This window comes from Epinephelus fuscoguttatus, linkage group LG19 (genome assembly GCF_011397635.1).
Source record: "Epinephelus fuscoguttatus linkage group LG19, E.fuscoguttatus.final_Chr_v1".
In the NCBI taxonomy this organism is placed as follows: Eukaryota; Metazoa; Chordata; class Actinopteri; order Perciformes; family Serranidae; genus Epinephelus; species Epinephelus fuscoguttatus.
Window position 1 is genome coordinate 31,522,721 of NC_064770.1, and position 22,052 is coordinate 31,544,772.

The 22,052-nt window shown below is 40.1% G+C and overlaps 2 protein-coding genes across 2 annotated transcripts in view; both read left to right on the plus strand.

Annotated features, from left to right (window-relative positions):
• The window catches only part of LOC125878776 (protein kinase C beta type), a 288,745-nt gene that overhangs the window by 194,950 nt on the left and 71,743 nt on the right, over window positions 1-22,052 (plus strand). The window lies entirely within an intron of this gene.
• Window positions 1-22,052, plus strand: part of cacng3b (calcium channel, voltage-dependent, gamma subunit 3b) — a 43,638-nt gene that overhangs the window by 12,081 nt on the left and 9,505 nt on the right. Inside the window, exon 3 of the mRNA XM_049560150.1 lies at window positions 18,299-18,382. Within this exon, the coding sequence (XP_049416107.1) occupies window positions 18,299-18,382 (84 nt within the window). The remainder of the gene's footprint in view (window positions 1-18,298; window positions 18,383-22,052) is intronic.

Consider the following 22,052-nt stretch of genomic DNA (forward strand, 5'->3'; position numbering starts at 1 on the left):
TGAAGGAGGGGATGACACCTCCATGGGTTATTCGGTTCCCAGTAAAAACCTCCTGGACAATAAATACTGAAGGAATCCTAATCTAAAAATAAAATGGTAGCAGTAACAACTCCTGTAATCCAACTTCAACTTCACGACATCATCAACCTCCACTTTTAGTTTGGTTGTTTTGATTGAGAGACCTAGAAGTGCAGAGATTAATATTAAATTAACTGATTAGTTGTCATCTATCAAATCAATCACCAACTGATTTCATAGTTTATGAATTTGAGTAATTAAAAAAAAACATCAAATGTGTCTGATTTCAGCTTCTTAAATATGAATGTTTTCAGGTTTTTTTTATCCCTCTATGGCAGTAAAGTGAATATATTGTAGTTGTGGACAACCCTGACATTTTAAGATGTCATTTTGAGCTTTGGGAAACACTAGTTGACATTTTTTTTTACTGTTATGGCTGCATGTTTTCTTATACAGTTGTCCCTTTCCCCCCCTCCTGCAGCTCTGCCCAGGTGTGCTGCGTTTCCTAACGAGGTGCACTACACCTGGCCTGAGATTGCGAGGAGGTGATTTAGAGCTCCTGTGCCAGCAGCAGAGGAGAGAGGCTGCTGGTCTAGCTGCCTCTCAGCCTGGGATTTTTATGTCTGGTTTGCATGCACTACATTTATAAATCCCATGGATGTGATTGTTTTAAAGGCGTCTTCTGTGGTTGATTTAGGATGGTGGTGAAGTGTTGTTCACCCCAAAGGGCTGCCTTAAAGTGGGGCGCAGCAAAACCAGTTTCTGACATTTTATAGACCAAACAACTAATTGATTAATCAAGAAAAGAGTTGATGGATTAATAGATGATAAAAATAAAAGGTTAGTTGCAGCCCTAGAGGGACCCATAGAGGTATAAAATCACTGAAGCCTCCCAAAGCAGTAAAGCCTTTTTATTTCACTTGTCATGCTTTCAGAGATGTCCTTTGGCTTGTGAGATTATATTGACGGAAAGTCCTCCTCTTTCTTTATGGAATGAGGAATAACACTCCAAGGTTTTAAATACATTTGACTGACAAAACAGGCGTTCTTTAATAAATGCTTGTACAGATAATCAGTTTGAACCATCTGGAAATGCACTCTGAATTATCCGTGTTGATTAAGTCTACAACATAAGCTTATGTGTGAAACTTCAAGGAAAGAAAACACTGCTCATGATATTGCCAATGCGAAGGAGGGATGTGATGTCTTTGACACTTTCGCAGCCATGTAACTGCTATTAGGCTCGTTCAAAATGAACTGTGCCTCACCTGAAAGTAGACAAGATGAGGTGGCTGCAGCAGGAGACTGTGACAAAAAGCTGCAAAAAGCTCCACACAGGAAGTCACAGAAACACTTTCATCCTGTCCGATATGATGTCGATTTAATAAAAATGTTATCAGATATATCAGTTTGTTCTCAGTCTGCAATTTTTTTATTAAAATGCTTTACAGGCAATCTGTAATTTATGTTCATGGTTCAACCTCCTTTTATACACGAATTCTACAGGGGCTAATTAAATTGTGTTTGACTGTAAGGTTTATATTTTCAGAGAAAATAAAGACAACAGCTGTCATTAAAGATCAGTCAGGGCTTCACATCTGTACAGATGTTATTTAAGTATCCTCACATCCCACTGACGACCAGTCTCTGTGATGTTAAATACTTTAATAATTAGAACAGTCTAATCTTAATGTACAGTAGACCAGTGGTTCCCAAACTTTTTCTTGAGGGACCCATATTTGTACCATTGTAGGCTTTGGTGCCCCCCCTCAATACACATGTTACACATGCCCGTATCCATGCGATACATATTTAAAAATGTTCTATCCTAATTTATTTATTTATTCTTAAATAAATGAATAAGCTTTAAAATTATTACACACCTTAAAATCAAGAGGGCTTCGCGACCCCCTGTGGCTCTTTGGTGCCCCCCTGGTTGGGAACCACTGCAGTAGACTACGTATAGTTAATTATGAATGTATTTCATCTCTGATGACTAAACGTCCCCATTAGTCGCACAACATGTTTTCTGTTAACAGAATAAATCTTCAAATCAGACGAATAAAATTTAAATCTCTGATAACATCTAGACCAATCAGCTGTTAGATCAGGTGAGAGCCAGGCGTTTCCCATCATGCTCCTGGTCTTGCGGTCGGTGGAGAGCAACTGCAGCACCTGGCTCTAAAGACTGCGGCCGTCTCATTCTCCTCAGAGAGTTTATCAGATTATCGCTGTCCACTTTTGTATGACGTCAGAGCAAGTACAGATGAAGTCGGACACAAAACTAACTGGCATGCATTGTGCGGTGGATGCCAGTGATTGAATCTGCGCAGGCCTGGCTCATCTCGAACAAGCCTATCATTTCCATCCAACTGGACATTATACACACTTGTTGAAAACACAGAATGCCACTGAAAACCCCTTTGGTCTGAACTGGATCGCGGCCTGTAAGTCAGGCCTCATCATCAGAGCCTGACTTCCCTCGTGCTCTCGTGACTGAATGGGAGCAAATTGTTACAGCCAGGTTCAAAATCTTGTGAACAAGTTTCCCAGAGAGAGTTGAGACTGTAAAAGCAGCATGTTAATGTCCATTGTTTTGGAATGAGATGTGGGTGTAATGTTGGCAGCGTAGTGTGGCTGGATGCTGGAAACAAGCATGTGTGAAAGTGAGAAGGGATAAGAAAAGATGAAGGGGGAGATTGGAAAGGGATGAATGGATGTTTTGGTTAATGAGAGTAGAGAAAATGAGGAAAAGTAAAGGAGGGATGATGAGAAGATTTGAAACAGGAACAGAGAAATGTTTTGGAGAAAGAGAACATGGGCGTCTGAGGAAGAACAGAGTGAGAAAAGGGGGAGAGAAGAGAGAGAAGGAGGAGAGGTGTGCAACCAAGCAGAACCTGTCCCGTTCTCTTTCATCAGCCATCACCGTGGAAACTAGCCTCTTCCTCGCTCTCCCCTTTTCCCTCTCCCCCCATCTTCTCTCTCCTTCGCCTGGAAAGAGGTAATCAGAGAGTGCGAGAGAGGTAGAAACAGAGAGAGGGAGGAAGAGGCACAGTCACCCACACCGAGCTGTCAGAGGCGCTCTGAGGAAACAAGCAGTCCAATTTGCTCTGCTTTTCAACTTCCTTTCCTCTCCCTTGCTCACTCCCTCCTCTTCTTCGCCACTGTTTTCTCGTTGACAAAACGCTTTATATTCTGCATGTGTTTGTGTGTGCATGTGGCTGGGTTGAGACATGCAGCTTTTGGACTACACATCAACTGATTAGGGACAGCTCTCCTGGGATCGAGGCTGTCCTCATAACAATAACTACAGCATTGGTTATTTGTTGCAATGCCTAAAATGACCTGTGTGTACATCTTACTGACACAGACTGACCGTAACAATGGAAAAGCATGTAGGGAGGAGGTTGGACGGGTAGTTAGGAGTACACAAACTGGGATATTACTGTTTGTATCTGTTTCCTACCAAGAGTAAAGGTTGGTTTCTTTTAACCACGATCACTTCCTGGCCTTTACCAAGTTGTTTTTAACCACACTAGCATCAAAGCTCTTGGGAAGGCAAAGTCTGTGGATCCTGACTCAAATATCTCAACAACTATTGGTTGGATTGACATGAAATTATCTGATGATGTACCCTAATGTCTTTGATGGGCTCTTGGATTTTCTTTCATGCCACCATGGGTGTGTTTGAGTGGCCTGGCAACCAGACGAATCTGCGAGCTCATGTTTCATTTGCTCCGGCAGATGCTGGTCCTCCTTCCGTTCAGACGGATTTACAGCCCCCCTGGCCCTGGCATCTCACAGCCATTTGTCTAATATGGGGCAGGTTTGATAGGATGAATGACAGAGGAGCATCACTAGTCCAGATTTTAAAAGTTATGTCACATTTTGCTGCTAAGAGTGGTTGTAATTGCATCCAGGCTGGTCCGCCCAGCACATCGCACCAGGCTCATAAAACTCAGATCAAACTGTCAAACTAGGCAGCAGTGATTAAATATAAATCAAGATCCTGTTCCTGTATTGCCTATTTTTTGCCTCAGATGTTTTCAGAACAAAGTGTGACAATGCCAGGCTGGAGTTTGAGTGGAATGTCTCGACAAACGTTGCATGGATTGCCATGAAATTTGACATTCATGTTTCCCTCAGGATGAATTGTAAGAACTCTGGTGATCCCCTAACTCCCCTAACAAACTAATTTGTCCAATACTTTGCCTGATATTCAAATACCTTGAAAACTAATAACATTCCCATCAACCTCTGCCTTGGTTTAGTGCTAATTAGCAAATGTTAGCATGCTAACACGCTAAACCAAAATGTAGATCATGATGAACATTACCTATTAGAAAAAACACCATGTTAGCATGGTGATATTAGCTTCTAGCTCAAAGCACTGCTGTGCCAAAGTACAGCCCCGCAGCATGGCTGTGAAGTCTTGGGGCCCTATCTTATACTCCACACAAAGCAGCGCACAGCGCAGTGCAACCAACATTATTAGTTTCAGGCCAATGCAGTTGCCATTTTCACGGCTAGTGCCCACATTGTGCAAGTAGCAAATGTACAGGCGTCCATCTGTGCAAACATGGTTGTGTATGTCTTAAGATTACCATGACCTAGATGACTGGGAATCTTCACTAACATACTGCTCTTGCTGCGCTACTCTCATGAGAAAACCACTTGCTTCTCCAATTTGCTGAATCCATTGTATAAATAGTAATGCACCAAGTGCAGGTGCAGATGGGTTGTAAAGGGAATGGGAGATGATACTCTGATTGGTTAAATTCATGTTACGCTCAAAACACACTGATGATTAATTAAAAGACTAAATACAACCTCTTTGCTACTTGCACCTAACTTTGCACCCAGATTATGTGCTGTTTAATTAGCAAAGTGGAGCTGGACACACCCCAAATGTACTTGCACCATGCACCTTAGACCATGCACTACAGATCTTTTAAATAAGGCACGTTGTCTTGTTTTAACTCAAACCATAATCTTTCTCTTAACCTGGCCTACAAATGTTGTCCCCAAAATTCAGGAAAGGATCATATAGATCTATTTTTTTTGTTACAGTAATTTGTGGCAGTTTTAGGTTTTGCCATTTAGTATGGAGGACTTGTTGCTGCAATACATTTGGCGTCCCTCCTGTGTTTTAACTGCAGATGCATCCTGAAGGAGATAAATCCTTTAACTGGTTGGGATTAGCATTACAGCAAGCCATGTTTCAGTAATACTTTAGGTGATGTTTGTGTAGTGCTTCTCAAACTTTTTCTGTCATACTGAAAAGAAACGCATGCCTCACATAAACAACAGCTTGTGACATTATTTAGGAAACTAGTAGCAAACTGAGCCTTTTCACTTTCATTTAAATAGCATTACCCAGAACATTGCATTTCTCTTTGCACATATTGCTCATGATTTACTGTTGTGAAAATTAAATATTCAAGGTAAATTCTGCCCGACACTGCTAAAGCTTTTCAACACAAAAGACTCAAGGCTCTCCACCTACATTAAAAGTACAGCTGCGAGCAAGATAAGCTTCCTCTCGTGTCAGTCAAATATTTCATATTTGACTGACATTTTTGCTTCAAGAGCATCACCTGATTTCCCCTCCCCCCGAAGCGTCAAAATAAATAATACATTTTTCCAACCTAAATCTGTGCTCACACAAGAGCACTCTTGGTTGACGATTATTTCTTCAGTTCCTTTTGTTTCTGGCACAGTCTTGTAATTTATGGTGATTTATGATGTTTTAGTGTTTGACCTGTAACTCTGTGAACATACCAGAGTGTGTGTTTGTGAGAGTTAGATCAAGGACAGACTGCTGGCACCTCATGGCTGGCTCGTCACAATCATGGGGGCATCTGGACACACAGTGTTGTTTGTGTTTGTCTCCTTTTTAACCTTGATTTGAGGCACTAGTTTTTACTAGTGGGATATTTTCACTGCTTAGTATGCAGACTGCATTACTTGCCTGTAATTTCACAAGTAGAACGACACAGATACAGCAGGCAGATATTCCTGTTTCAGCTGAATCCATAGAGTATGTTAATTGCTCAAAGTTGTCCAACTTTGATATGACAATATGGTTTAACCTATATTGATTTTCTAATGTTTAATAATATTAAACAAACGTGGGCATGAATATATTTATTGTGTATATATAGGGCAATCAATGCAGAGAAGAAGAGCTGGCTAAGTAAAGTTAAACAAGATAGTTAAACAGATAGATGGCAGACGAGAGAGCAGAAGGGTGACCTGGAAGGTTAGAAACAGCAGAGAGTGAAGGAGAGGCAGAGAAGGGTGAAAAAGAGGTAAGTAGGTGCAAAAAGAGAAAGTGAGATGTGGGGTAAAGCTAAATAATGAAAGTGTGTTTGTAGCTCGGCACTCTTAAGAACAGCCAACAGTTTGTCAGGAGTCAGTGAAATGGAAAGTGTTTCTCCTCTACCTCGTGTTTTTTAGCCCTTGGACTTGCTGTTCTACTGTTTTTCATACATAACATTAAAATGTGTGCGTGCGTGTGTGTGTGTGTGTGTGTGTGTGTGTGTGTGTGTTTCTGTGTGTCTACCTCAAGAGCTGAGAACTGTTAACATTGCTGGCTTTATCTGTCTGTTGAGTATAAAACCCAGAAATAAGTAAGTGTTTTATCACTTCTGGTTTCCTCTTCCCAAAGTCAGTGGGCCCATTGAAGTGATAGTACCTGGTCTAAATCTGTGATTCCCAACTGGTCCAGCCACAGGGTCCAGATTTCTCCTTAGTCATTAGTTCAAGGTCCACACAGTTTAATACATTCAGTGTCATACTTGTGTTTGGCCATGTTGTCAAGCTAGTTTGCTGTCACTGTCAAGTAGCTGTCCTTTAGTCTCTCTCTCTTTAGGAGAAAACAACACTTCAAAATAAAAGCTCTGTGCTGGAAATTCACTGTACTTCAAAATAAAGTGTGTTTTTCACAAACTTGACATGTTTGTGAGTCACTTTTGGTCCATTCAGAATGGACTCAAGACCGACTTTTGGACTGCAACCCACCAGATGGGAACCATTGGTGGTAGGGCATGGTACAAGTGCATTTAGGGTGCTTTTACTCAGTATCTCATTGGCTTTTTTTGGTCAAGGTAACCAGGGTGATGCTAACTTATGGGTCAATTAGTATAGTAGTAAAAGTACACATTCCTCTTTCTTTACTGTGAGTTTCATTTGGGACTGTGCTTTTAAACATGCTTTATCATGATGTTATGGTTTTAGGAGACTGCCCACTGTCCAGACGGCCCAAAATTACAAAGCTTTCCTAGTAAGACATATGTCCCACTGGACTACCAGCCCATTTCTCCAACAGCCTGTTATCCAAAAAACAAACACCTATTAGTCTGCAGTCCCGTTTCTCTGAAAATACACACTCCCTGCAGTTAGACAACCCTGTCGCCAGACAAAATATTTGCTCATTTGTCAACAACACTGTGGTGAATGTATGATTAGGCTGATCCACTTATATGTTGGCTTAAAACAATCATGTTTAGTGGCACAAAAGTTGCTGGAAGAGCAGGGACAGGTTAACGAAAAAACACTTGAGTTCGCTGGCACATGTGCTGGGACATGCCAAAGGGTCAGTAAAAACTCCAGTGGATGGTGGTTCAAATACAGCTGAGAAATGCCGCCAAGGGTCAGTACAAAGCCCAGGATCGGTGGCCTCAAATGCCACTGGGAAGCGTAAGCTAACTTCAGGGAGTGTGTATTTTTGGGACTTTAGAGCACTGGGCGTTTGATGTTGGGATAACAGGCTGTTTCAGTCCAATGGGACATTTCTCAGCCTAATGTGGCTTCAGAGTTTTGAACTGTTGGAGCAATGGCTTGGGACCATAGTTTTACACCTTACTAAGAACTGTTAGCACAGAAGTGGGAGTGCACATATGTATCTGCATGTTCATATGTGCATGTGTTTATACATAAGTGACAGCTGCAGTATACTGGGCCCAGTAGGAGAAACTAAACACCATGACTCACACAGGCAGGCAATTATGTACATACTGGACTCCCATCCCCATTCGCTGTTTCCCATAATGCCTTGCTGTGACTGTGGTCGCAGCAGCCCTCAGGCCACGTTGACCTTTGTGAGGAAAATGTCTCATGATAGATTCTCCCATTTTGTGCGTGTGTGTGTGTGTGTGTGTGTGTGTGTGTGTGTGTGTGAGCGCGCGTGCGTGTGTGCGTGTGCATGTGAAGCAGTTTGTGTGTTTTTGCTTTCTCAGTATGTGTTAGGTGTGTGTTCATTAGTTTGCTGTTAATTAGACTGAAAAGCAAAACAACAGCAAATTTGCGGTTTCGCCTTTAACTCACATGCATCCAGCACATACACATCCATGCATGCACACACATACTTGTATTCCCAAGAACACAAATGCATGACCTTAGAGGTGCACCAAATTAGAGAAAAAAACATCAGTGTGACATAGTCAGTCCCATTTACAAATTAGCTTTCATGTCCATGTTTCTGTATGTGCAAATTAATTTGCGTGATTGGTTGTGATCATAAGCTTTTTCATATACGAAAGCGCTATCTGTATGTTGAACTGACACAAACAGAACAGAAAATAAGTGACGACAGGAGTCAAGCCAGTCAACTTCAATTTATCACACTGTGCGCCCAGACCTCTTTTGGTTTTGTAAGAACAATAATCTCCACGGTGTCCCCTAAAGACCTTTTATTTTCCTTTCAACAATACAAAACTATTGACAATACATTAAAAAACACGTTGACATCATTTAGACCACAAAAAGGGGACAACTTAGTATGATTTAACTTGGGCTTTAAAGGCATAAGGTTCATCTCGATGATATTTAGCCTGCCACCACAATCATAGGAGCATATTCCAGTAGTTTGTCTTGTTTGACCTGTAATAAAACTGGGAGGGGATGTCTAGCATCTAGTTATCCACAATCCTAGTGTCTTGTAAGTTTACCTTATAGCCTGGAATATGACAGAATCCAATCAGTTGTTTTAAGTTTTGTGGCACAGATGATGTATGTTCTTATATATATAAAGAAGAATATCATCTGCATATTGCAAAACTTTATGTTCTGTACCACCTCTCGTTTTCCCTTTTATATACAGGTTGCTATGAATTGCTATGGCTAGTGGCTTGATTGTGGTTGCACATAATAATTGTCTGATTTCACATTGTGAATGAAACTCTTGATTTATGTTATTATTAGTATGAACAATAGAGTCCTTATCCAGTGTACAATATTGGGTCCAAATCCAAACCTTTGAAGCACACTGAACAAGTAGTCCTATTATCCTGTTATCTCATCTGCATCATTAGCTCCATCTGACCAGTCAAAATAATATTGGGAAGGGCTACATCTAAATGGCCACTGTTTTGCTGTGTACATGCAATAATGATAGTGGTCATTAGGAACTGCATTGTAGCTGATGTTTGTCCTTCATTATGAGTGAAATGGTTGCTTGGTGTAGTCTCGGAGAGGGGGCCTTAATCACTGCAATAACCTCTGCTGTGTGAGCTCTACTTGTGTTGCATCTTAATAAGGGATAGCAATTAGAGGGCTCTTAGTAGTCAGCCATCATGGAGAGATTTGAATGCATGTTTGTGTAAAACTCGAACAATTGAAACACTTTTAAAGCCACAAATTGTGAATGAAACATCATTAGTTATGAATTAATTGTGTACTCTCTTATCTGGGATGAGACAAACCTGTGTGGGTCTAATTTTATTAGTCTTGCTAGTGATCTGTTTATCTTTTTAAATGGGATCACAGAGAGGAGATTTGGGCTTTGATTTTAATTATGTGATATCTTGTTATTACAGAAAATGTGTTAAGCCCATATGTATTGATGTCTCTTTATTTTTCTCCACTCTTTATTTTTTATATCCTTTTCATTTCCATTTTTAAATTTCTCATTGATGTATTGTGATGCAGATCAGATATTAGCATTTGTTTTATATTGAGAGGGGGTGCTTCATAACCCCCATTTGATAAATGAAATTGTGTATTGTTTTCAAGGAGAGCTTCTGTGCAGTCCCAACACTGAATGAAAGACCTACACTAATTTATTTACTTATGCTGAATGGTGGTCTTTCTCTATCTTGGTCTCCTTTTGAGGTGTTCTCTTGAGCCAAAAAGCTCAGTGATATTTTAAAAAGGCTTTGCAACCTGGGGGGCTAATATTATTGAAGTTGAGGTTTACAGCATAATCAATCTGAATTAACATTCATTCACACAAAATGCTGGCCTAGAAACACAGAAAAAGAGGGAGAGAATGAAGGTAGATTGAGAAGGGAAATGGAGATGTTGAGTGAGCAAATGTCAAAGAAAGAAGGTTGAAATTAAGACAAAACTACACAGAGAAGAACTGAAGTTCGAAGGCAGGATGTAGTCGGATTCAGTGCTTGGACTTTGCAACTTTTTGATTTATAAAACACAATTTATCCACCTTTTCAAGCCAGTTCGTGTGATAAATTTTGGCCGTGTTTGTGTGTGTATGTGTGTGTTCATCAAGGTTTCTCCTTGATGAGATCATAGGCTGGTTATGACACTTGACACAAGCCTTTGTGACAGCTACTGACTCACTCACTGATACAGCATTTGGAGGTAGCTCTACAAAACTTCAGTGTAGGCTGAGAAATATATAACACACACATGTACATGTGTTTGGTTGCAGAAGAGGAGCAGTGACTATGTGTTTACAGACTGTGGTGTCCGTATCTTGTCTGTTAATCCAGAACTGATCCAGATTGTTATTCTGCAACCTGTTTATTTTTCTGATTGGATTTTTAGGATTGATCTTTGGTCCATATTTACCTTACAAGAGGCTGGCAACCTGCCCATGTTGTCTCCTAACTAGCCCAGTCCATGCTGGGATACACTCCAGTCTGCCTGTGAAACTGTACAGGATGGGCAGGTTTAAAAAATGTATAAGAATGAATGCACAATACACATTTTAATTTCTAAACCTACTAGACAGTGTATATATCATCCAAAGCTGCACAGTAAATCGGTTGTTTGATCATTTTTTAGGTGAATCTTTAACAGTGGGTAACAAGTATAAATATTAATTTTTGTGGCATTTGTAGTGGACTGTTTTAACACCGCTGCATGACCCTGTCACTGACCACTGCAACGTCCAATTTGTCGTAAATGCAACCTGATACACATTTGGTGCTCTTGTGGTCATGTATGGCAGCAGAATGGTATATGTGGGATTGAGTCAAAGTAAAGTTGTGTGTGATAATGGCAATAAGGGAACATGTGAGCCAGTGCCACAGTGTGACTTAATGATGGGTTTTTAGGGGTTTTTTGGATAACAATGGAGCCTTACTTCACAACTGAATGAAAACTATCTGAATTTTGAAAAAGCAATATTTGTCAGTAGGAGCAGTAAATTGTTGGTTTGGGTCTTCACATAGAATTGTTGATAATAAGAAAATTACAGAATATCACTGAAGTCATCCTTTAAGCAGTTTCTCTATTAGCTTCTGGATGCTAGCTCTAAAAATATATTTAACACTTGCAGTAGGATCAGATTAGTTCATAAAAATAAACGTGCACTTCTCCTGCACAGAATTCCAACTGGTGCTCTGCCTAAAAAAGAGCTGCAATGTGTGTGTTTTCCCAAAACAAATTGAGGTTTGCTGTCAAGGGCGCATGAACTAGTAGTCAGTAATTTTAAAATATCAAAATGAACAAGACATGAGCTGTTATTTTTAAATTGTACTGCAGAGCTTTTAAAAATCTGAACGAATATCAGATCACTAATTTTGGCTGGCTATCACACATAAAATATTGTAGATACCACTGATTTGATTCTAATTGAAAATTTTTGGGCATGATGCGTTCAATCATTTGTCATATCATGCTGACTGGCCTAGGAGGGGATAGCATCCTTAGTGGTGCAACATAACTGTTGCCCTGTGTGTAGTGGTCAAATCTATTATGTTGTGTCTTTCATTTTTCATTTTCAAGATTCAAAAACAGCAAATTGCTTCTGCTGTTTGTATACTTGTCCTTGCTACATAGTGAGGACCGAGACACATTTTTAACCAACAAAAAGAGGACATTTTTGCAAAGGGTGGACATTTTTGCCAGTTTTCATTTCATCAAATGTCTCTTTGAAAGTTAAGACTTGGTTTTAAGGTTCAGATTAGAATCAGGTTTAGGTTAGAGTTGGAGTTAGGGATGGTTAAGGTTGGGGTAAGAGCCTCGGGAATGTGTTGTGTCAATGAGGGTCCTCACAAAGATAGAAGTACAGGGATGTGTGTGCGTGTTGCCTCGTTGTTTTAAAGATTCCCAGTGCGCTGTTTGTTACTCACACATTATCATGATGAACATGCTGACCTGGAGGTCCAACACACCAGTCTTAACGACTCTCCCTGTGCGAGAGAGTGTGTAGGTGTGTGTGTGTGTGTGTGTGTGTGTGTGTTTAGGTTATTTTTAGCAGCCCGTCTTTATTTTCTAGAAAGTAACAGTGTGATGTCATCGAGTACAATCACACAAAAGTGTGTGATAATGATTGTGTGTGTGTGTGTGTGTGTGTGTGTGTGTGTGTGTGTGTTTTTAAGTGTGTTTATTCAGTTGTGATTTAGATTCTCGGCCACTGAGAGAGAAATAAAAGCAGCCATCTATCTCTTTGTTCCCTCCTCCCCATCCTCTATGTTCATGAGTGTGTGTGTGTGTGTGTGTGTAGTGCACTGCTTCATTGGTATTTCATTGCGTGAGGCCATTTGGTGCTCTATACATCAGGATGGTTCGATACATTAAAAGGCAGGAGCTTTAATAAATTTTCTGGCTGGCAGACACGAGGCAGAGCTCTGATTGATGATGCTTCACACACTGATGCATCCAACAGGAACAGCTAAGGCTACACTTACCTTCTATGACTCCAGTCGAATGAGGCCACATTAAATAGTACAGAGAGCAGCACTCTGGGATTTTTATTACCAACCAATCCCATGAAATGACCACACCAGCAGTGAATTGATCCTGTTGTCTGTCAATAGCCAGATATAGAGCTCCATTGTTGTCCAAAAAAAACTATTAAAATCACATCAATGAGCCAAACTGTTGTACTGGCTGACATGTTTTTTCATTCCAGTGAACATGGGCACCATAGTTTTGATTTTAATCAATCCCACATACTCACTAGCACACCAAATGTATATTAATCCTCAGCTGAAAATAGTCTCAAACAAATGCACTGTTGTTTAAGTAGTAATTTGGGATAAATACTTTATACTTGAAGATTTAAGGTCTTCAGTAGAAACCAACTGCACTGAGACACAGACATTGTAGAGAAGTCCAAAAACATAGGTTTTTTCTTTTTCTATGGTTTTCTTGACAATAAATAGAAAAATATATACACAGGGCCTATTCTGTAAGGGGTGACTTAGGTGTTTTTTATCCTGGACCCTATTATCCTATGTTTTTGTGTCTAAGTGATTAATGGAGACAACCATATTTGAAATAAATCCAGTACTGAGTGAGAGGGTGGCAGCCAGCAGCCGCAAAACAAACTTCAATGTAACCACTTGGGTCATTTGTGCATCGTCAATTTACGTCCACTAAAAGTGCTTGTTTTTGCCACTGACAGGCTCAGATTGTTATTATAGGTGTCTGACAACATTATGGAAAGCATCCCTACAGAGATTGACATTTTTGTTGAAGATTAAGATCCAGAAAGATCTTTAAAATTGCAATCAGCAAACACACCAGACTCCATTTAAATAAACAGTTATTTCATTATCGTAAAAAACACTTCATTCAAAGTCAACAGAAACAAAGAAAAAACTCACAAATGCCATCTTGGTTCATCTTTCCACTGTTCCAACAATCACCAACTCTGCTTTGGTTGAAATACACCCTTAATCCATTTAGTTAGATGTGAAAATATGCTGCCTCTGTCCACACTAAAATTACTTTTTATTTAAATGGAGTCTGGTGGGTTTGATAATAGCAATTTTGGGGCTGTTTATGGTTGAACAAAAATGATTGTCCTTTGTATTTAACACTTAGAATAATAAGCAGAGTGAATGTAAGTTTGGGGGGTGCAAAATTGCCCTGAGTTTTTACATTGCAGCCTGTTTTGCGGTTGCCAACTGCTGCAGTCTCTCTTGATACTGGACTGATTTCAAAAATTGTTTTTCCCATTAGTCCCTTGGACACAAAACCATGTGAAAATGGGGTCTAAGTTGAAAAATACAGAAGTTACCCTTTAATAATGGCTAACTGATGATATTATTTTTGTGCTTTAACGCTGCAACTGATGATTATTACTATCATAGATTAATTTGTTTATTATATTCTTGATTAATCAGATTATTTGTTTGGTCCATAAATTGTCAGAAAATAGTCAAATGCCCTCATAAGTTCTTGGAGGCAAACGTGATTTCTTCAAATGTCTTGTTTTTTTGTTTCTTTTTTTTGCAACAAACACTCCAAACCCAAAAGATATTAGGTTTACTACCAGAGATGACTAAGTAAACCAAAACATATTAACATTCGACAAGCTTTTTTTCATTAAAAATTACTTGAAACAATTAATCATTTATCAAAATAGCTGCTGATTAATATTCTGATCATTCATACAACAAATTGTTGCAGCTGTAGCGTGGTTTTCCTCTGATAGCTTGAACGTGGTCCGGATACACAAAAACTCATGCTTCTCTCACTGGATCACAACTGTACAGGACAGAGAAAGGAGAGGGAGGACAGGAAATGTAAATCCAGACACAGATTTAAGTGTATGCTGTCATGGCATCCATTTTAAATTGTGTCTAAGTATACAGTGAGAAAATTTAAATGATTTCTTTTTATATTTTTCTTCCATGAACCAGCATTTTCAACCAAAAAAGCAGATCATTAATGAAAGTATGAAAAGGTTGAGAGTGTGTGCAGAGATGATACTGTACATGCACGTGCGTGTATTTGTTGAATTAGTTGTACATGCATCTGTAAAAGAGTGTGGCAAAACAGACTTTGATTCATATGAAAATTTTACAGATGATTACTTTATGGAACACTCTATAAACGTCGTCTTTTTGTCGATCAGAGTCCCAGTCAGAGGTTAGTTACTATCTCTGACTGCATGAGCTGGTTGAATCAATTTATGAATGATTTTCTGAGTGTGGGTGCTGGAAAGAACCTCTTCATATGCAAATAAGCAATTAGGTTGAGTCGTCCGTTGTTCGTCGCCAGCCTCTATCCTCCCATTTCTCTCTAATTCTCCCGTGCCGTTTTACCACCAAACCGCTTTCAACCAGCACTTCCTCCCTCTTCATCCTCCTTCATCTCGTTTTCTCTCCTCTTCCCCTTCATCCCACCTCAGCCCTCCCCCCACCTCTCTCTCATATCCCCTGTGGTGGACCATGTGTGAATGGGATTGAATGATGGGTGGGAATGAAGCTACATGCAGTGTACACACACACACACACACACACACACACACACACACACACACAGATGGATGTGTGTGTGTGTGTGTGTGTGTGTTTGTGGAGGACTTGTACAAAGGAGGATGAGTCACTCTCTGCCTGACACACGGCACGCTCGTAGGAGACTGCATCCTCGTCAATACAACACAAATACACACTCACACACCGACCAACTGACACACACTGATATAAACAATCTAGATGGAGACGGTGTTTACTTACATGCATGATTGATAGTGTTCATGTATCAGTTTAATGAGCTTGGTTGATGTGTGTGTACACGTGATGACTGTATTTCATTGGCTGTGTTTTTGTATTCAAAGTGGTGTGTCCATCTGTGTATGTGTGTGTGTGCTGGGTGCGATAAGGCTTTTCATTGGTGTTTCATACCCTGAATACCCTGAAGGCTACAGCTCTGTCCTGCATCATCTGTCATCTCTGTCCTGCAGTGTTTTCTGCTTTTGATGTATATTCATTAGGGCTGGGCGATATGGGTAAAATATGCTTTCACAATAAAAACATTTCAATGAGTTGATATCAGTAGTGGTCATAATGAAAAGGTAAAATTATTGTTTCTTTCAAGTCTAAAGGCTGATTTTTGCTCCTGAGAGAAAGTTGAGGAAACCATTGTAGTTTAAACTGTTATTTATTGTCTGTACACAACAACATCTGCCAAACAGCAGAACAATTCCCAAATCCAAGGTAGATTCAAAACAGTTATATAATCAAAATAGGCCTACCTTTTAATAAATAAAACAGTAGATCATCAACGAAATCTTAATTCTGGTAAGCAGCATATCAAACTCCTTGTACAGATGGTTTTCAACAATTTTTATTCAGCAAACAATGATAACAGAAGAAAGAAAAATCTCAACTTGTGGCAGTTCTTTTTGTAAAGGTTTTACACTCACATTATGTAATTTCTTCCATTTCTCAATCAAAACAGTAGCAAAAGATGGACTTTGATGATGTCTTGAAGCAACATGTGGTCATGTATTGCTAATGAAAATCTATCTGACGTGACTAAGGAGAAAATGCATCAAAGTTTCATTCACGTCACGTTATGTCATATCTTTTTTTTTTTTTTTTTACCTTTATTCAACCAGCAAAATAAGTTGCAGACAGACAACATGGAACAAAAATGCAGAATAAGAATGTAAAGCTTTAAAACAAGCAATATAAAACACAAAATAAGATACTGCAATGAAAAGCAAAAAAGTATGTTAATATATACCAGAAATGAACCATAAAAACATAAAAAACAAAAAACAGCAATTATATATAAATACAAAGACCAGCTAAGACACACAGTGACATTGGCATATAGACGAGTTTGTACAAAAATCCTGCAACACTGCTTTGAAATGGCCGAGAGGAACCAATGAGTGCAACTTTAAGTCCCTCTGCAGAAGATTCCACATATAGGGAGCTGCATACATAAATGTTCGCTTGCCAAACTCTGTACGTACCCTCGGTACCAACAATAAAATTATGTTTTGTCAATGTTATATCACTGTAATAAAATAGCCAGTTAGTCCGTCACACAGTGGCATAAGGCAGTTATGATGGGCCCCAGTGCACACTATTATAGTGGGCCCTAGTGCGTAGTCACTAGTTATGAAGCATGCACACACAGTGTTTTAGGCATAACAGTGTGTCTTACTGCCACTACTTAACTCATAGCTTATTCTATAGACAATAAGCATATCATTTTGTCATACACTGATACTATTTCACAAAAACAGGACACCATGATGGAGATGGGTTTGTCTTTTTGAGGGCTCATACAGAAAATCGTACCATTTTTTATTAAACATGAGTTCTTCTTTGAACACAGGCATATTTCCAGGTGGCAATTGGGCCCCAATGCAACCACACTTCCTGAACTGTCTATATCTACACACCTGCTGTCACGTTAACTTGCTAACTTAGCATTAGCATTGGATAAGTCGACTATAAAGCAACTATAGCCAACGTTATGTGGCAAATTCAGTCGTGGGGTAGTGCTGCACTGTAATCTGTAGGCAAAACAGTTGACTGGAAATAACTGTATGAACATGTTGAATGTTGTTGTAGCACTATAATATACGGATTAGTCGTCTTCTTCTTCTTCTGCTACTACTTCACCTTTTTCTTCTCCTGGTTAATGGCGGGTGGCATCTGGCATTTAAGTTGCATTACCGCCCCCCCTCTGCGGGCATGATTACATAGAGGATTTGTCTAACATTTATTACACCTGTATTGAGGAAAACATACAGAGATAATTATCATTATCATTTTAATTCATGTCCACATACAGGATGTTTACATGCTCACCTTTCTGAAAATGTAATCTGATGCAGTGCAATCACACAAGCAGATGACTGATTACTGATTCCACTCCAGTACCTGTGTTTTTGGCGATTATATTTGACATTTCCATGACTGAATGATTAACATCATGATTGTTAAGTTCAACCTATGCTAATCCTAATCACACATAAATGCTGCTGTTTCAATACTGCTACCTGATAACCCACAGAGATAGTGGCTGCTGCTATCTTATTATCAAACAGTTTTACAGTTTAGCCATTTGACTGATGTTCTTTTCACTTACTTTGAAATAATGGGTGCTTGTTGAAAGATACATCTTCCCATGACAAAGAAATTACATGATGTAACTGGCTTTGTCCACTACCAATTTGTTTATCTTGGGTTATTGCTCAGAAAGTAGCCCAGATATTTTTGAACTTGACTTGGACTAAGAATTTAGCAAATGTCCGGTCCTGTAGGAAACAAACAGTATTTAATTTTTTCTTGTGAATCAATAAAGATCTGAGCTGAACTGTGTTTCTCCTCCACAGGAAATTTCAGAGGTGTATGTAAGAAGATTGATCACTTCCCAGAGGACGCGGACTATGAAGCAGATGCTGCTGAATACCTCCTCCGTAAGTTTGATATGATAATATATTTTGGCTCCATTTTTAAACGTATATTCATCATTCAAACCTGTTAACAACATTTTATTTAGTGTCACTGTCAGCTAAAAAAATGTTGCACACAGAAACCTTGCACGCTGACTCCAGTGCGTTTTATTTGTTGCTAAAACTGGCAATATGGCAAAGTGTGAAGACTCATTTGCACCCTTGCTTCTCTTCACTGGAGTTACCTCCCTGTCTGTCACTACTCTCTGCTGATGTCTCGCATTTGGAAGCTGAAGGGGCTGACCTGTCCTCCCTCTCTGTCTCAACACTGTCTCTCTGTCTGTGTGTGGACCACATCCTCCTCCTCATCATCATCATCAGTCACCTGATTATTACTATCTGAACTCTTTAAAGTAGGCTATCTGGGTTATGAGAGGATACCATGCAACCCGTTCCTCTCTCCCGTTGCAGATGTGTGCAGATGCGCACCTCTCTGCCCTTCCACACGCAAACAAGAGTAGCCTGAGGCAGAGAGAGCAAACGTCCCTGCCCTTCCATGTGCCTACATGGAAAGAGGGGTAGGGAGAACAGCAGCAAGGACCCCCCAGGAACAGAACAGAGCAACAGCAATGACAAACAGAAATGACACCTACTGTTGCTTGCAGTGGAAGCAGCAACAGTAGGTGGGCCAGAGCAGTTTAAATAGGGATTTGCCAATTGGTTGCATAGAAAAGAATCATGTGATCTATCAGCAGACTCCGTTCCATCAATCAGCTGATCCATCAGTTGATTGGGCTGTTTCAGATCAGCTGATGTAGCTAGGATGTGAACTGAGCTCGACATCGTCCTCACCATGTGATCATGCGTGTAGAAGATATAAAAACAAAGAAACAGCATTTTTCTTGTATTGCAGCACACAGCTATTCATCCACAGTGTTATAGTATGATAAGGGGAAATGTGAGTTCAGGCTGTTATTACATTCCAGACAGATGAACAGGGAGGGTATAATGTGGAGAACAAGAGATATAAACAGATGCCACTGTTTTATCAGCGAATACATGAGAAAAACGAGGAAAAGAAACATCGCTATGATGAGAAAATGACAAACGAGAAAGGCGGGAGCACCTTGTTATTTCCAGAAAGAGTAATAGGACAGAAGTAAAAAAGGATGCAGAGGGTGGCTTAGTTGAACACAGAGAGGAGGGGGCTTTCTCTGTTCTCTGTTCTGTTCTTTCCCACAATAAACACAGTGAAGATGGACGGAGAGAGAAAACAGCAACAACAACAAAAAAAAGAAAAAGGAAAATGGATTCAGCCCATGCTTCTTTTTCATTGCTCCACTGAACACAGAGCAACATCCCCAGAGGCAACCAATTAGATCACAGGCCTCAGAGCTGGCTGGCCAATGGGGAGCGGGGACCTAGTGACCGGCATTTCATACAGCCCAGGGGTGTGGGCCACAGGGGCGGGGCTTATATGCTCAAGTGCACAACACCACTGGTCACTGCAGCTGTCAGTCACGCTGGGAATGTTTAGGAACGCAAAAAGACTGAAACATAAGATTCAAAAACACAGATACAAACACACTACTCGCTGGATGATTTCATTCTTTTTTTGTACTGATACACCTGTGATGTATCAGCTTTTTAACAGACACCGCACAGCTCAGTTCTGCTTGACAAGCTGTTTGCACATATCCTTCAATATGTTGTCGCACCACATCCACATATGGGGTTCTGACAAATATTTCACTCCTACTGCAGCCTCGCTTCCATTTTCATCATCGCTGCTATTCATTATTTTTGCCTTGCATATGTGTCAGTACGACTCTCCATCTGTCTTGGTTTTTGTCCATCTTTTCCCTCTACATCCATCTCTCCCTCTCTCTCTGTCTCTCTGTGAAGCAAGGCCTCTGAATGCTTTAACATGTTCTGGATTCAGACTCAGTCAAGCATGCAGCAGCACACTGGCCCATGTGTTTGTGTGTGTCTCATGTGTGCATGTGTGTGTGTTCAAAGTGACACATTTTTCGTTGTTTTATCTCTGCCCTTCAGCAAAATGAATTTCAAATGAAAAAATGACAGTGAAAGCTGACTTTCATCTTTAAAGGTTCTAGTGATTAGGAACATCAGTGTAGCAACAACCAATATTTGCTGTGTAAAGATATAGTGGAATAATGGCGTCTTGAGAATGACGTCACACACTGTTCTTTGTGTTAGCCGCCAGGCTAGCCACGTGTGCCTGTTAGTACATATGAGGAATTGTAATTAATTGTTTCACAAAACATCTTCAAGAAACCCAAGCAAGTCCAGTTGCCAACAATAAAGCACTTCGGAGCTCTATGTATTCCTATTCAAGCAGCTCAGTGGTTCATGCAGCCAAAAAAGTTAGACTTCAGGGTATTGTGGGGCCCATGGAGGGCTCACCTACATGAATGACAGTTTAATAATATTCAGCTAATTGTGATTTTACAACTTTTAGGACATAATGTTTTAAATAAGGGCTATTGAAGTGCTCGCACTGGGAAGTTGATGTTGATGTTGATGTTCTGCAATGATTTACAGACGTCTCTTTCCCGATGTAAGTCTATGGAAAAAAGTCTTTCTGGGCCCCATGGCATCACATGAACGACCTGGAAGTTGTACAGCAAGGTTTCTCATACACATTTATTTTTTGCCGCCTGCCACCATATCATCCTTTCTATTTTTAGAGCTGGACCGTTTATTCAGAGCACTGTTGGAATGTATACTGTTTGGTTATTCAGAGCACCACACTCTTGGAGTGCAGAGCATACTCTGGGCAGGTGCAGTGAAAGTGAAACTTTACTGTTCATTAATTTATATAAAAATACATCATGTAAGCCACTTTTACACTGCCTGTTCAAGGCGGGAATATTGAGCTATTATGCTGCCTTGATGCGTTGCAAATGAGGCACGATCAAGGAAAGGGGGGACAGAGTTGTCTCACCTCTGTCCCACCTCTGGAGGTTGTAACAGCCCCAAAATGAGGTCTGTGTAAAACATAAAGCCAGACAGACGTGACCATGGGTGAAGCGGGTGTGATGTTTTGATTACGTATTATGTTGGTCACCCACTACAGGAGATTTAAAAAGCAGCTGTTAGCAGTTAGCAGCTAACTCAAGGAGGAAGAAAAGCGGCTGTAAATGTTGAAAATCGGGAAATCAAAGAGATTCAGGAGCTCCTTACCCTCCGAGCAGAGGACGAGATCTTGTTGTAGTTTATAAAACGCTGCTGATACATATGTTATATGTCACACTAGAGGCCGACGCTGTTGTGTTACATGTCATGTCCGTCATGCCTCTTAATTGCGGGACACCAGGATAGAGTGCATATTCACATACTGGAGTGGAATGATGCTGCTGTCATTTTATTATTAAACTTCCATGTTTACTTGTGACATCAGAGGTGAGAGCCATGTGCAGGCAATCCTGGCCCAGGCTCTGAATGCCATCTAGTACTTTTGTTTAGGGTGTTCACATCCATACTGGGGAACTGTGTGGTGAACCATTGTATGTGGGGTTGTTTTCTCGCTTCTTTCTGCAAATTTTACTGATGTATTTCCACTTCCACTTTGCATTTCTAACCATAGAAGCAACCATCTGCAACATTAAGGCATGTAGTCCCTCTGAATGGTACCATAAAGCAAACCAGCAGATTTACTACTAAATGGGAG